Source organism: Bidens hawaiensis, unplaced genomic scaffold, assembly GCF_021521415.1.
Source record: "Bidens hawaiensis isolate Kalapana, Puna unplaced genomic scaffold, B.hawaiensis_p1.1 tig00033597_1, whole genome shotgun sequence".
In the NCBI taxonomy this organism is placed as follows: domain Eukaryota; kingdom Viridiplantae; phylum Streptophyta; class Magnoliopsida; order Asterales; family Asteraceae; genus Bidens; species Bidens hawaiensis.
The window spans coordinates 36,915-52,330 of NW_027495779.1; the positions used below are offsets into that span (position 1 = coordinate 36,915).

General features: G+C 36.1%; 1 protein-coding gene and 1 pseudogene across 2 annotated transcripts; one reads left to right on the top strand and one right to left on the bottom strand.

Annotated features, from left to right (window-relative positions):
• The first annotated feature begins 4,476 nt into the window (after positions 1-4,476).
• On the top strand, positions 4,477-12,765 carry LOC143585169 (uncharacterized; annotated as a pseudogene). The gene is made up of 12 exons (XR_013144513.1): positions 4,477-4,552; positions 4,850-5,197; positions 5,288-5,882; positions 6,557-6,684; positions 6,905-7,045; positions 7,238-7,324; positions 7,900-8,053; positions 8,292-8,351; positions 9,070-9,498; positions 11,046-11,341; positions 11,491-11,620; positions 12,223-12,765. The product of XR_013144513.1 is annotated as an uncharacterized LOC143585169 (transcript).
• A 1,602-nt stretch (positions 12,766-14,367) lies between these two features.
• LOC143585170 (agamous-like MADS-box protein AGL80) lies at positions 14,368-14,907 on the bottom strand. The gene has a single exon (XM_077067016.1). The coding sequence runs from the start codon at positions 14,905-14,907 to the stop codon at positions 14,368-14,370; it is 540 nt and encodes a 179-aa protein (XP_076923131.1).
• Positions 14,908-15,416: the final 509 nt, after the last annotated feature.

Here is a 15,416-nt window from a genome sequence, read left to right on the forward strand (position 1 = left end):
TAAGTCTGTGGCAACAACATTTTGTTTGGACTCAGGAGCCGGGTCAATGACTTCTTTTCCCTTAGACTTAGAAATTTGGTTTGTGTCCTCGGGTATATAATCATTTGATTCATCATCCGGCACAGCTCCTGGTGTGCTTGCAAATTGATTCAGGATCGGGGGTGGGACATAGTTATATCCCACGCCTTTTTCCTTTTTGCCTCGGAACTCGGGAATGATGTGTTCTAATAAATAAGATGAATTTGAGTAACTTTTTAATTTGAAATTCAATGATTCAAAATCAGCTTTCAAGTTTTCCAATTCTTTTTTCAAAACATTATTCTTATTTATGTGAAAATTGATAGAATCTTGTTGTTTCAGAACACATATTTCAAGTTCATTGTTCTGACGCTTAAGGCTATCAATCTTTTCTTTAAAAACAGACTCTTTCTGCTTCCAAGCCTTATTCTGTGCAAGCGCGTCAGTCAGTTCCATTAAAGATCTTGAGGCTGCTTGTTTGTAAGCCTCGAGATCTTCAATTCTCTCTTTTAGAGATTGAATTTCTTGTTCATACAATTCACATTTTAAACATTTAACATTTTCTGGTTTGGGAGTTGATGGGTTAGAACTTACCTTGGCATTTGATGTCTCTGCCATGAATGCAAAGCAAAGATTCCCAGCTTTTTCCAGAAACGATGCAGAAGTTGCTTTAGACTCTACTTCGTTGACTTCTTCAACTTTAGCAGCCTCTGCGGGAATTGTCGAACATGGAGATATTTGAGGAACATTTGACTCTTTATCGTGATCCTCCTTAATCTCCAAAGATACCACTTCAACCTCAGGTTCTTCTTCATGGACTTCAGCAGCTGGTTCATCGACAATATATTCTTCATTGGTCGAGGAAACAACAGACTCGGTTTCAGAGTTTCCATCTACTATTGTGACATCAGCCATGTTGATGCTGAAGTTCCATGTCTCGCCTTCATCCCCTTGAACTGCAAGAGCAGTTTCATTGTTGATGTTGACGTTGTTTGCTGCGGTTAGATTTTGAGGGACCAGTTGTCTCTCAAGGTTGACAGTTGCAGCAGCTTCAGCAGGAGTGGATGATGATGAAGTGGTTCGGAAGGGATATTGGTGACCTTCCCTTCTTGGCTTCGAACACTCCTTGGCAAAGTGACCAAGTTCGCCACAGTTGTAGCATTTTACTTTGTTTTTATCAAAGCCGAACTTGGATTTGTTGTTTATTGAGAGGGCCTGACCTGTTTTCTTCGTCCACTTTCTGGCCCTTCGGAACGCACTGCCAAGAGCCCACATAATGTCTATGCGTTCCATATCATCTTCGTCAAGCTGTTCATAGTCATCACTGTCAAGATGACTATTTCCTAGCTTACCCGCCACCATTAAACTGTAGGACTCAATTATCGTGCCTAGAGTTGCCATGTGTTCTTTGGCAACCTCCACTGTTACTGTTCCCAAGCCTTCAGTATTCAACGTTGCTTTCTCCGTTGACTTGGGTCCGGAGTTAGTACTTGAATTTCCAGAAGTTGATGATGGGACGGAAGATCTCGTTTCGGTCCCCTTTGATTGATTTGACGTTGAGGAGACAAAAGCGGTCTTCATCGGAGCATGATCAGTTGAATCTGACATAGGAGGTTTTGACATGTAGAGTGATTTGTCAGAAGCTGATCTCGGTTTTCTGGAGGAGGCTCTTAGTTCAGCCTCTTCTTGTCTGATTTCTTTAATAAAATCAGACAGGAGAATCGTCTCCAGCTGATGACTTCTTCTCATTACTGTCAGAAAGGTGTTCCAGCTGGTTGGAAGTCCTTGAGCAAGACATCTAACCTTTTCAGTCCCTGTTGTTTTGACATTATAGGACTTGAGTTCTGACATTAGATGATAGAATCTCGACAGTAACGACTCAATGTCTTCTCCCGATTCTGGACCAAACAAATCAAATTCACGCTTGAGCTCCCGTGCGTGAATTTCTCTAAGTGAGTCAGATCCTTCACATCGTTCAACCAGTGCGTTCCAAAGAGTTGACGCTGTTGTAAACTGGTTAAACTGATGGAAGAGATCGCTTGAAAGTGCTTGTGACAGTAACGAGAAGGCTTTCTTCTCAGCATCAAAGGCTATCCTTTGATCTTCAGACAGCCTAAAGTAACTCAAAGTCTCACCATCATCATTTGTCGGATGCACCCAAGTTGTCTGAACAGCTTCCCAAAGTCCAGGATTTACACCTGTTATATGAATTTGAAATCTTGTCTTCCAGGTTGTAAAATCGTTTAAAGTCATTAGCTTTGGTGGCTTGTTATAGCTTCCCGATTCAGAATCACTTTCGAGAATCGATTGAATCCTCTTGTTGGTACTCGAACTTGCAGCCATCTTTGTTTCTTTGCTTTAACGTTGAACTGTTGATCGAATGGGTTTGATTCGATCGGATGAGTGACCTATTCGATCGAATGTGTTCTGGTTCGATCGAATGTCTCTCTGAAATACAGATCTGATCTTCTGAAAGTTATTCGATCGAATGTGAATCTGGTTCGATCGAATGGGTTGAGAGGTTCGATCGAAAGAGTTTCTGGTTCAATCGAACGGGTTCTGACAGTCGAATAAGACAAAGATCGAATCGGCGGATCGAATAAAAAACTTATTCGATCGAATGGTGACTAATTCGATCGAATGAACTAGGCGTAATTCTCGGCGGGAAAAAACTGATTCGGTCAAAGTTTAAACTTGTTCGATCGAATAGGAAGGCTATTCGATCGAATGAGTTCCAAAAATAGACTGGTTCGATCGAAAATTCTGGAAATTCTAAAATTAGAAGATTTTGACGGATTTTCGAATTTTGAATCAAAAACACGAATTTTGAAAGATCAAGAGGCAAATTAAGATCGAAATATGACTTTTAACACAAAAACAACTTAAGATCAACCAAAAAACGGATCAAAACCACCAAAAATACGAAGAACACGAAGAACGCGAAGAACGTTCTTGACGAAACTCGAACTTTTAACACACAATTCTAAGATCAAAACACCAAAATATGACAATTTTAACAGTTTTTGACAAGAACACGACGAACACCAAGATCAAAAACACCAAAAATTCGAAATTTTCCGGCAAAAATTACGATTTTCGCGAGAAAAACACGAATTTCACCACGAATCTAACGTGAATCAAGAACCAAAGGCTCTGATACCACTTTGTCGGACCGGTGCGGGACACGGTTTCCCAACGATTCACGGGGCAGCGTGTTAGAGTGCGGAATCCTCTAACACGGCGATTCGATGGTGATCAACAACGCACGGTTACGATTCCTAAGACGGTTTGACACCTAGGGACGGAGGAAAAGACCGACACGACGAAGATTGGCAGAGAGGATTTTCGGCAGTAGCAGGTTCGTGACTGTGTGTAATGTGTGCTCTGTCTTGTGAAATTTCCTAAGTTTCGTTTATATATCGTATACTGATTCGATCGAATGAGTATCTCATTCGATCGAATGAGTCCTGGTTCGATCGAATCAGTCACTGATTCGATCGAATCAGTTTCTTTTGACATTTTCAGTCCGTTAACTTGGTTTCACGATCGTTATTTTCATATCGAACCATCCTGATAGAACTGGGGACATACACATGACATTTCATGTCCTAACAGTTTGGTGGTGGTTGCTGGAGGTTGAATGGTGGGGGTGAAGGTGGGTGTTGGTGGTGGTGGATGAGTTATGGAAGAAAGAGATATGCAAAATGAAGAAGAAGAAGATGATGATGAAGTTGCAGGGTAGACGAAAAGACAAAAATGCCCTCACATGCGTCTCACGTGAGGGCATTTAACTGACTTTTTCTAACCCAGTTAGCGTAAAGGACAAAACTTGTAGGAAAAAAAAGTTTAAAGTACACCGCCTGCAAGGAAACTTAACAAAGGACACGAACCGTAATTCAACTTATTTTAAAGGACAAAATTTGTAATTCTGTCTAAAATGAATTCATAAAGAGGAGCTAAAAACAACATTACTTAATAAGTGAAAAGAAGAGAAGCGAGAAAAGTAAATGAAAGCTCACAGTGTTATGACAAAACATTACTACTAGTATTCACTTACAATTTATCATAATTAAAACGAGAACCTACACTAATGTTCCTATTTAAGATTCACCATTTTCCCTCTATTTTTCGCCCATTGAAAAGATAACCGTTCTATGTCTTCCTTATAACCTATAGATTAATACTCTCGGTTCGTTAACATTGTCTCATTTATTTTATTTCAAATACACCAACATGTCGTGAGGATTATCAATTGAATAACCTTCTATCAAGTACCCCTCGTTTATTTAACTCGTCCGAGGTAGCAGCTTTGCCTATTTCCGCTTTTCACCCGAAAAGTTCAACCCATCTTTTTTCCATTTATTTTATTTCACCTTTGAAATATATAAATTTACAAGTAAAAAAAGTTGAGAGCATTTTATTTATTCAAACATATTATTTTTGAAAATTATTATTGATTCGATAGAGTAGCAGCAGATAACGTACTTACCGCCACAGGAACCGTCGTTCTTCACCGGAGCACCGTCGTACCTTGGTAATCATTCGCCGCCGTATATTTCATCTCTACCGAGACTAATACGCACCTTCAATTCTTTAATTTCGTTACGTTCTGTTGGTAATTGGAGATTAAAGTACACTTCATTGCCATTTGTATTTCAAGTTAGGGTTAGTTCCTGTCTCATTTGAGCTGAAAGTTTAATTTAATTAAGCTAGGGTTTACTAAAAAATCATAAAAGTTAGTTGTCCCTCTGTGTATGTCTTTCATTTGTTTGTTTTGTTATTTATGAATCCATATACAAGTAATCTAGCCAAGTTCTTGATCAATTTTTAGCCAGGGGGCATAACTATACAAGTACCAGCAGATTCGATAAAATCTTCATCAGTTATGGATAACTTTTCACTTGCTTCATCTACCACACACTACTGCTCTACATTCTCCAGCAAACCATACTCTGTTTCCACCAGAACCGCCACCACTATCCCCTTCCACCTCATCACCACATGCTCACACGACTCTGAAAACCCCACCGCCACCTCATCATCCCTCCGCCGCCCCACTAATAACCGACCCTTCAAACCCATCGCTAACTCCCCCACCGTCCAAAACCCAAAACCCAAAACACCAATCCCCTTAAAACCCTCCTCAACCCTAAAAGAAACCCAATCGATAATAATAATAATAATAATAATAATAATAATAATAATAATAATAATAATAATAATAATAATAATAATAATAATAATAATAATAATAATAATAATAATTCACAGACCCTAACTGAAAAGCTCTGGTTAACCAGCAAACTCTCTCCACCACCTGCACCGTCACCTCCAACTCCACCCCCACCTCCTGATTTGGATGAAAATGAGGTTGAAATAGTAGTTATTTGGATAGTTCAGGTGATTTGGGATCCAAAGACACCAAGTACAGATAAAAAGGGAAAATCTTTGTGGGGAATTTGCCATTGTGGATAAAGAAAAACGAGCTTACCGACTTCTTTAGACAATTTGGACCGATAAAGAATGTGATATTGATAAAAGGGTACAATGATACGGAAAGAAACATGGGGTTTGGGTTTGTGATATATGGCGGTGCAACCGCTGAAAAGGCGGCAATGAATGCGGTGGAGTTTGATGGTATGGAGTTTCATGGGCGGGTGATAACTATAAAACTTGATGATGGAAGGAGAATGAATGAGAAGTCTGGTGAGAGAGCCAGGTGGATGCAAGGGGATGACAGGGTGGAATACAAGTCAGCATGGCAAGAAGAGAGAGACGGGTCACGGAAAGAGCTTCAAAAGGTGTTGGAAACTCAACCAGAGAACTGGCAGGCTGTTGTGGGAGCTTTTCAAAGGATTAAAAAGGTAATTATTTTAGTTTTGTTTGTAAATGGCAAAACAGGTGGGTTCTGTAACAGGTCAAACATGTTGGGTGTTAAATATGATTACAAAATCTGTATTGTGTCAACAATAATCTGGTTTCTTGGAAAATATGTTTTATATGGTTTTATGCATTGAAAATACCCTTTGGTTACTTGCAACATCTTTAACCCTTTTAACCTGTTTCTTGTGAAGCTATAGTTTATTTTAATATTGACCCGTTAGAGAATATAACATGACCCAAATCGACCCATTTATTAGTCAATGATTGAGTTTGTCTCATCTAGTCAATATAGGTACCAAAACACAAAAGGATGCCAGAGAGATGCACACTATGTTTTTCAATTTTTTTTCTTTGTAGCTTTAGTTGGGTATGCTGATTTTTTGCTTCATATCTTTTTGGTGTAATCACACATAAAATATGTAATTTGTGTGGCACACTATATATAGTATACATTTTTTAAACGCTGTTAGCATATTATTTAGCGCATACGACCCTTATATAATGATAGTTTTCTGTATAGTATGTATGAATGCGTATGTAAGTTACTTGCCTAAAAGCATGTTTAAATGTCAGAATCATGAATTGAACTTAATTACCAGAAATCTTCTTTCTATACTCTATAAATTCAATGTGTTTTGAAAGTCAACTGTTATAGCCTTCCAGGAAAGAGTTTGGGATGATGATCAACTATTATGCAAGACGAGGAGATATGCATCGTGCCAGAGAAACTTTTGAGAGCATGCGGGCCAGGGGAATTGAGCCAAGCTCACATGTATTTACCAAGTGAGGGACTTTAATGTATTAACCTATATGATCCCTTTTGTGCATGTATAGATTATTGCATTATCTTTCTAAAACTTGAAATTTGATCTTGGATATAAAAATACACCCTACCTTTAAAAGGAGAAGCTATTCCAAGATTTATAGTATATTGTGGATTTTTAGTTTTTGGCTAATTATTTTTTATCTATTTTCTAGCATTGAAATAATTTATTTTATGCAGCCTAATTCACGCTTATGCAGTAGGTAGAGATATGGAGGAAGCACTTTCTTGTGTAAGAAAAATGGAAGACGAGGGAATTGAGTTGACTTTGGTGACATACAGCATTCTTGTGGGAGGATTTGCTAAAATTGGCGACGTGAAGTAAGTAATTACACGCACGCACATATACATATACATATACATGCACATGTACATATATGCTTTACATTATGCATGCTGGATTTTTGTTTGAAATTTATGCAATAACTGCTTATAGCTATATCTTTACTACCTTTTGTTGCTCAATTTTTTCAATTATGCTTAATATCATTTTTTCAATTGTTTACTTTGAAGTGCTGCAGAGAAGTTGTTCAAGGAGGCCAAAAAGACACAACCAACTCTGAATGCCATTATATATGGAAACATAATTTATGCTAATTGGTAAGTATTCCCCCTTTTAGTATATTTTAAATGTTAAATAATTCCTTTTTTGTATAAAATTGTTCGATTCTGATAAATCTTGGGGCCTACATAATCATGCCTCTATGACATGGTCTTCAAAAATGAAAAAAATGAGATTGTGATCTTCACTTTACGAAAGGGAAAAGATGACAAGTCAGCAATCTTTTGAAAATGTTGTTTTTGTTTTTAAAAAAATAAAATTTATTTGATAGTTTTTGTGGATTTATAATTTAAGTCCCTGAAAAACGCAGCCAGTGTTAGGATTAAACGCACACACGAAACTGAACACGACACGAAAGCAATAAACGAACACGAGGATTTAACGTGGTTCGGTCTAAACTGACCTACGTCCACGGGTGGCAACTAGGTATTTCTTTATTGAGTGACAAATATTACAAGTACATAATGTTGTTTATATAGAGACTGAACTAGGGTTAGTAAATTATTATGCAAGAAATCTAAACCGGGCCGGGCTTGGGCCCGACCGCCCACACCCGTCTCCTCTTTTGACTTCATATAATAAACCGGGCCAACAAGGCCTACGAACCCAACAGCCAGGCCTTTAACATGGAGCGTGCAGAAGCATTGGTGAGGGAGATGGAGGAAGAGGGCATTGATGCTACAAGGGATATTTATCACATGATGATGGATGGTTATACAATGATTAAACACGAAGATACATGTGGGGTCGTGTTTAAGAGGCTTAAAGTAAGATTATTATTATTATTCTTATCATTTGCCTTTTTTTAAATAGGAGTTTTAGCGGCTTATAAGTCTGTTATTAAGATGCTAACTTTTCCAAGTGAAATATGATTTTAGGCTTAAAATTGAGATGATTTTCTTTTTTCTGGTAGTTAGAGATCATATCAGTTAATTCAAGGTTGTCATTTGAATGCTTGTTAATATCTTCTAGTACACTAACGGACTAACCTTAAATCTGTCACAGGAATGTGGCTTTACACCAACTGTAGTTACATATGGATGTCTTATTAACCTCTACATCAAGGTAACTTAAAGTATTCATTTGTCTATCATACCAAGTTTATTTCATAGATATGATAAAATAGGCGGGCTGAGTGACTTGTTAGAGCAAGTTCTGGGTTGAAATAATTTTTTTCATATGGGTCAAAGTGGGTTCGAATGACCTGCAAACATTTTTGTTCATTTTTTTATTTATATATAGTTAATGTGTTAAATGTGATTACAAACACTATGTTATTGCAATAGTATATATATGTTAAAATAAAATTTAGTAAGAAACACTATGTTACTGCAATATACAATAGGGTTATTTTCATGTCTATCCTTACAAACTTGAAAAATTGCATATATACCCTATCAAAACTATAAGTATCATATATACCCAACTTTATTGAATTTTTTACTTAATGACCATTCCACCCCTTTCCATTATATATGTTTAAGCCCTATAAAGTTTTAGATAAATAAGGGTGATATTTATTGTTTTTTATGATTTGGGTATATTTGATATTTTTAACTACTTTCTAAGGGCATATTTGCTATTTTTCGTTTTACATAATGGGCATATATGATATTTCTCAACTTCGTAGGAGTGTAAACAGCAAAAGTACACCTTTGGCAAGCTTTCAACCCATTCGGCCCGTTTTCTTTGACCCAATCTGAGTCAACACATTCATAAGTAAACCGGTCAAAATTGCCACATGTACAACCCTGATACAGTTTAATATAATTAACTCTTCCAGATGGGAAAAGTTTCCAAAGCATTGCAGGTGAGTGAAGCAATGAAAGCTGATGGCATAAAGCATAACATGAAGACATATTCAATTTTAATTAATGGGTTTATAAAATTAAAAGACTGGGCTAATGCATTTGCAATATTTGAAGACGTGGTGAAAGATGGTTTAAAACCCGATGTGGTGCTTTACAATAACATCATTACCGAGTTTTATGGTATGGGAAACATGGATCGTGCGGTCCGTACCATTGAAGAAATGCAAAAGTTGAGACAAAAACCGACTTCAAGAACATTCATGCCCATAATTCATGGTTTTGCACGAGCCGGAGATGTTAAACGAGCTCTAGAAGTGTTTAATTTGATGAGGATGTGTGGTTGCATCCCAACCGTCCATACTTACAATGCGCTGATTCTTGGTTTAGTTGAAAAACGCCAGGTTTGTTGTGCTTTAAGATCATTTAATTAAGGATGGCGATTTGGGTTATGTTTTATGTCTTATGTCTGTCAAGTCAAAATGGGTGTAATAAAAAGTTAAGTTGATAGACAAAAAAGTTTAAATTTTATATTTTAATGCATAAAATTTGTTAAAATAATTATATTTAGTTTTAATTGTGATTGAAGTTTATGGTTTTTATATATCCATACTTAAAATAAATTATTTATATAAATTTAGAAAATTTGGACACATTGTTATGTCCCAACTCGACCCACACAAAGAGCACCCATTTTGACTCATTACACAACCTGTCTGACCTGCCTGAACTTGTAAACAAACTGAATGAACATGATCGAAGCATGCTCTTGTTTGTTCGTTTTACTTTAACCAAACAAACGATCAAACACGAACAACTAATCAATCAATCAATCATACCCAGTGGAATCCCACCAATAGCAAAGCTATAAGTAGGGTCTGGGGAGGGTGGGATGTAGGCACACCGTACCTCTATCCAATGGGATAGAGAGGTGGCTTCCAGAGAGACCCTCAGCTCAAAAAAACATATGTATGATGGAATATAAGAGGGAATCAAATTTCGACATTAATATAGTTAATAGCACGTAGTAAAAAATAATACTACTAATACACAAATAAAAATATGTAGTATATGAAAAGAAAATAACATAATGTTGTGTGATAAAAGTAGGGCAAAGAGAAGCCCTTAAGGTATTCTTTAATGCGGTTTTTTTTTGTTCGGCCTTGTTCTTTTAAAAATTGAACATGTTCGCGTTCGTTTATGTCGTTCATGTCCGTTCGTCAAGGATATAAACAAACGGTTCATGAACAAACATAACTAAACACAGATGAACGAACATGATTGACCTAAAATTAATTGGAAGTAACATGTAGAACAATGTGTTGGGACTGTTGGCACAAAAAGGTTATTAAATATACTTGGTTGTAATGTGCCAAAAAAATTTGAATGAATGTAGTAACAAACGAACATAAATGAAATTAAATGAACGGATCTAAACGAACGTTCACGAACATAAATGAATGAACGAGACATGTGTACATGTCCATTCCTTATTAAATAAACGAACTTCCCGCTGAACGATTTATGAGTTGTTCGCTGAACGTTCGGTTTACAGGCCAGACCCCACCCATTTTGCCATCTCTATTATTGTAAATCGAAGTGGCAAATCAGTTTTTGTTTACAAATAAGTAGATCGTGAATCCTGATTATAATTGGATTATTTTACAAACAATTGGATATGAATAGTCACTCTCATACAAATTACAACGAAACCTATTTTTCAAAGGTAAACTAAAATTACTTTTGTTCCAATTCTTTGAACATAATTTGAGACTTTTACTAATTCTTCATAACCTTTTTTTTAAATAAATGTTCTTATTAGTCATTTTATTTTGGTTGATACAACTTTTAGAGGTTTAACGACCCTAAAATTTATACCAATTGTTCAATAATATATAATATGTTTCAAAGTTCTTTTACTTGTGGAATGTTGAATTTTTTTTCTTTACAGATGGAAAGGGCGGTAAAAGTATTAGATGAAATGTTACTTGCGGGAGTTAGTCCAAATGAGCACACGTACACCACAATCATGCACGGTTATGCATCATTGGGTGATACTGGAAAAGCATTTGAGTATTTTTCCAAAGTTAAAAATGAGGGATTAAATTTAGATGTATTTACATATGAGGCACTTCTTAAAGCATGCTGTAAAGCTGGCAGAATGCAAAGTGCTTTAGCAGTCACCAAAGAAATGCATGCCAAAAATATTCCAAGAAATACTTTTATTTACAATATTCTAATAGACGGGTAAGATTTAATTTCTTCAAAAGTTTTTTAGATGCTCTGTTTTGGTAATTATAACCTTTTCTAGATGTTTGGTGATTATTGTTTTTTTGTTAGATCTACTTGTGTACTTGGGGTCTCATTAACATATTATTGTTATCATTATATTGTAGATGGGCTCGAAGGGGTGATGTGTGGGAAGCAGCTGACTTAATGCAACAGATGAAGCAAGAAGGGGTCAAACCCGACATCCGTACTTACACATCTTTGGTTAACGCTTGTTGCAAAGCTGGAGATATGCTTGTATGTCTTCATTATTTGCTTCTCTCTCTCTCTCTCTCTATATGTGTGTGTGTGTGTGTGTGTGTTTTTAAATGTCTGCTTCGAAAGCAATTTTGTGATATTTAGTAATCAGATAATCAGTCGTAATAAAAACAAATGTTAGGAGATAATATCATATAATTAGGTATTTGTTGAGTGATAATTTCTGATTACTTAAGGGATTAACAATTGTAGATAAAATGACCAGTAGCGCATTTTTTTAATAAAAGAGTATAACTATTAACTAATGAGATGAGATTAAATGCCCATCAGATTATGTTAAAAAGGGTAAATTGGTAATTTATTTTTCGGTAAGATAATTATCAAACCAAGTTACGGAAAGGGGTAAAGTGGTAACTTTGTTTTCTGTTCACATAGTTTTCTTGCAGCAGATATAAAACTGATTATTTTATTACAAAAATCTGTTTAGGCAAACATCAAAATAAAAAAAATAAAGTTATGCTTGCCATGTTCTTACAAGAAAGAATCTCTTCTCCGAATCGAATCTACGCATATCGAACTCATTGTAACGATAATCAAATATTTAGCTTCCAACACGAATTAATCATGCATTTTGAGTGCAGAGAGCATCCAAAACAATTAAAGAAATGGAGGCTGCAGGATTAAAACCCAACGTAAAGACCTACACAACACTAATCCACGGGTGGGCCCGAGCTTCACTTCCCGAGAAAGCTATGAAATGTTTTGAATACATGAAGTCAGCCGGGCTGAAACCGGACCGAGCTGTATACCACTGCTTGATGACATCATTGCTGACCCGAGCTTCTATAGCCGAAGACTACATTTACTCAGGCATTCAGCAAATCTGTGCAGAAATGATTGACCAGGGTTTGACCGTTGACATGGGGACAGCAGTGCATTGGGCCCGCTATTTACACAAGATTGAACGGGGGTGGTGGAGATCTTACTGAAGCGCTTCAAAAAACGTTCCCGCCTGATTGGAATTCCCAAAACACGCTTGATGAGATCTCGGGGATCGATTATGAAGACGAAGACGACGGCGACGAGTTGTTATATGAAGGCGATTCTGATGGTGATATTGATGAGAATTGATGTATGGCTTTGGTTTTAGATGTATATTTGGTAAATGTATTTATTGGGATAATTCTGTAGTGACTGGTACATTGTGCAATGAAAGTTGTACATTTTTTTGTACTTATGAATCTAAGTTGCACACTATGCAAGATCAATGAAAAAACCGAAAAAACCAAACATTTTCAAGATCCCAAAAGCTGAATTTTTCGGTTTTTGGGTCACCTCGGATAAACTAGGTAGCACAAAGTGTGGCTAATTTATACATGCATTTTCCCATTGGACAAAGTAGGTGAAGTGTTTATACAAAGGACGAGCAAATGGCACAAAGTGTGGCTAATGTATACATGCATTTTTCCCATGTACTAGATTTTGGAAACATCAAGGTTGGGATTTTCATGATCGGTATCGGTACCGGTATTTACTGATTTTTTTGTCTATGATACCTATACCGATACCGAATGGTACTATACCATACCCATGCCAAGCTTTAGGGAAAATTGGGATGAATTATTATTATTATTATTATTATTATTATTATCTCAAATCATCTTTTTCATCATCATCATCATCATAACATTTGCATTCACAAATAAACACACAGTCACACATATATGTATGTAGAGAGAGAGATTGAGAACAAGGTGGGTAGGGTTATTATTAATATTATATATAACATTTGCATTCACAAACAAACACACAGTAGAGAGAGAGAGAGAGAGAGAAATGTGGAAGATGATGATGATGATGAAAGAGAGAGAGAGATATTATTATTATTATTAAGATATGATTACCAAAATGCCCTTGGCATCCGTTAGTCAACTGACGGCGGGAGTAAAAAAACCCGCCCGAGAAATCCAATGGTACAACATGCGTAAATTCTTTTTCAGTGGTTATTCCATCTCGCGACTATATTTTCCAGGGAGGCAAATTGGAATTTTTTCTTTTTTTATATATAACAGGTCCGTTGAAAACAATTAGTGTGAAAGGTGAGACTGGTGACAACTATTTTCTAAGGTGAAGTTATTATCAGCCAACTACAAAAATATGCCTATTTAAATAAGAATATCCTTTGTTTAATAACATCGTTAATGTAGGAACATCACAAAAGAAACCAACTTCTGTTGATGAGATAGCTAGCGGCAATGGATATTAGAAAACAAGTTTGTTTCAACTCTCTTAATAATCAACAACTTTTTTGTTTTCATGGGCCAACAGTTCATAACTTCCAAACAATATGTTAAATCAAGTATATAGTTGTATACTAGATGAAATGACTGATATGACGATGTGTGGGTGTACGTTTGGTACAACCCAATAGTGTTTCTTTAGCATACCGGATTTATCAACATATTTTCGAATCGTATAACACATATTATATAAATTCCTAATAATTTCAAATTTAATACGATGTCCGAAATGACATTAATGATCCAAACATTAATAAAAAATAACCAACCAAATTAATTCCAATTAAAATCATTAACAACCTTGTTCTGTCATAGCTTTCTGCATTTACAGAAAGCAAAATCAACAAAAGTTGAGTGATGTCAATTAGTTATTTTTAGGAAAAAGAAAAAAAAAACGCACAATGGATGATAATTTAGATGACAAAGGCCATTTTATTCAGGTAGATATGGAGCATAGCGATCCAATCGCATACATATCACATTTTCTTAAATAAAGTTTTTGAGACCAGTCTGGTTGCTGCTGCTGGCACCTGCGTTGCTACTGGCTACGTTGCTGCTAGCCTTCCTTTCCTCAATCAGATCATTGATCACTTCAATCTCACTAAGAATCATACTACGCACTGCATCCAACTCCTCTACATTGTTGATCTCACCAATCGTGTTATCATCAAACAAACACTTCACCATAAGATTCTTCAAGTACTTCTCTTTCTCTTTGTCCATCTGCTTCTTCACTTTGGCAATGGTCTTTTTCATAAAGTCTGGGTGGTCTTGCCTAGCGTTTGCATTCCCCATTGTCAATGGCGATTCATCAAACTTTTGAATTAGACGTTCTGCTTCAGCATTCGATGGCCAAACAGTAGGAGGAGCGTCTTCTTTTTCATACAACACCAGGCACGCGTCCACACCACATAACGTCTTCAACTCAGACATCTTCTTAATCAGGCTCGCCTTCCTTTTCTTCATTGTTACATTCCTTGCCCTTTCATCTGCAATGAATTGGTACTTAATCATTGAACGAGGCATGGTGTTTGGTGACTAAAAAGAAATGCATACACCCATATATATACACTTGTAATGCATATGAAATATCTTGGAAAAGTCGTCACATAAAAATGGTCAACGAACGCATTTATGTTAAAAGCTTCTCCGAATCAAGCTAATATATTAAACTATCAACAAACTAATATCGCATTTAACTTCTTAAACTTTTCTGAATTAAGTTTATATTAATTTAAACTATCCACAAACTAATATCGCATTTAAGTTAGAAGCTTCTCGAATAAGTTAATATTTTATAAAACTAGTTAAAAACGTGTTTTAAATTTGTAGAGAATGTCTTTATTAACATTTATTCACGCGTTGAAACATTTATGGTTAGGTAAAGGTTTTTACTTGGTATCTTTTCAGGTGTAGTGATTTTTTGGTATGTAGATCTAAGGTGGACGCATTCAAGTTAAGTGGAAAAGTTTGCAACAGACTTCCTACAGAACTACCCATTGTTATAGATGATGAGAAGTTTGAATACCTTACTT

What these genes read in the sequence shown, in the direction of transcription:
- LOC143585170 (XM_077067016.1), bottom strand. Translation starts at nt 14,907, where the DNA reads ATGCCTCGTTCAATGATTAAGTACCAATTCATTGCAGATGAAAGGGCA.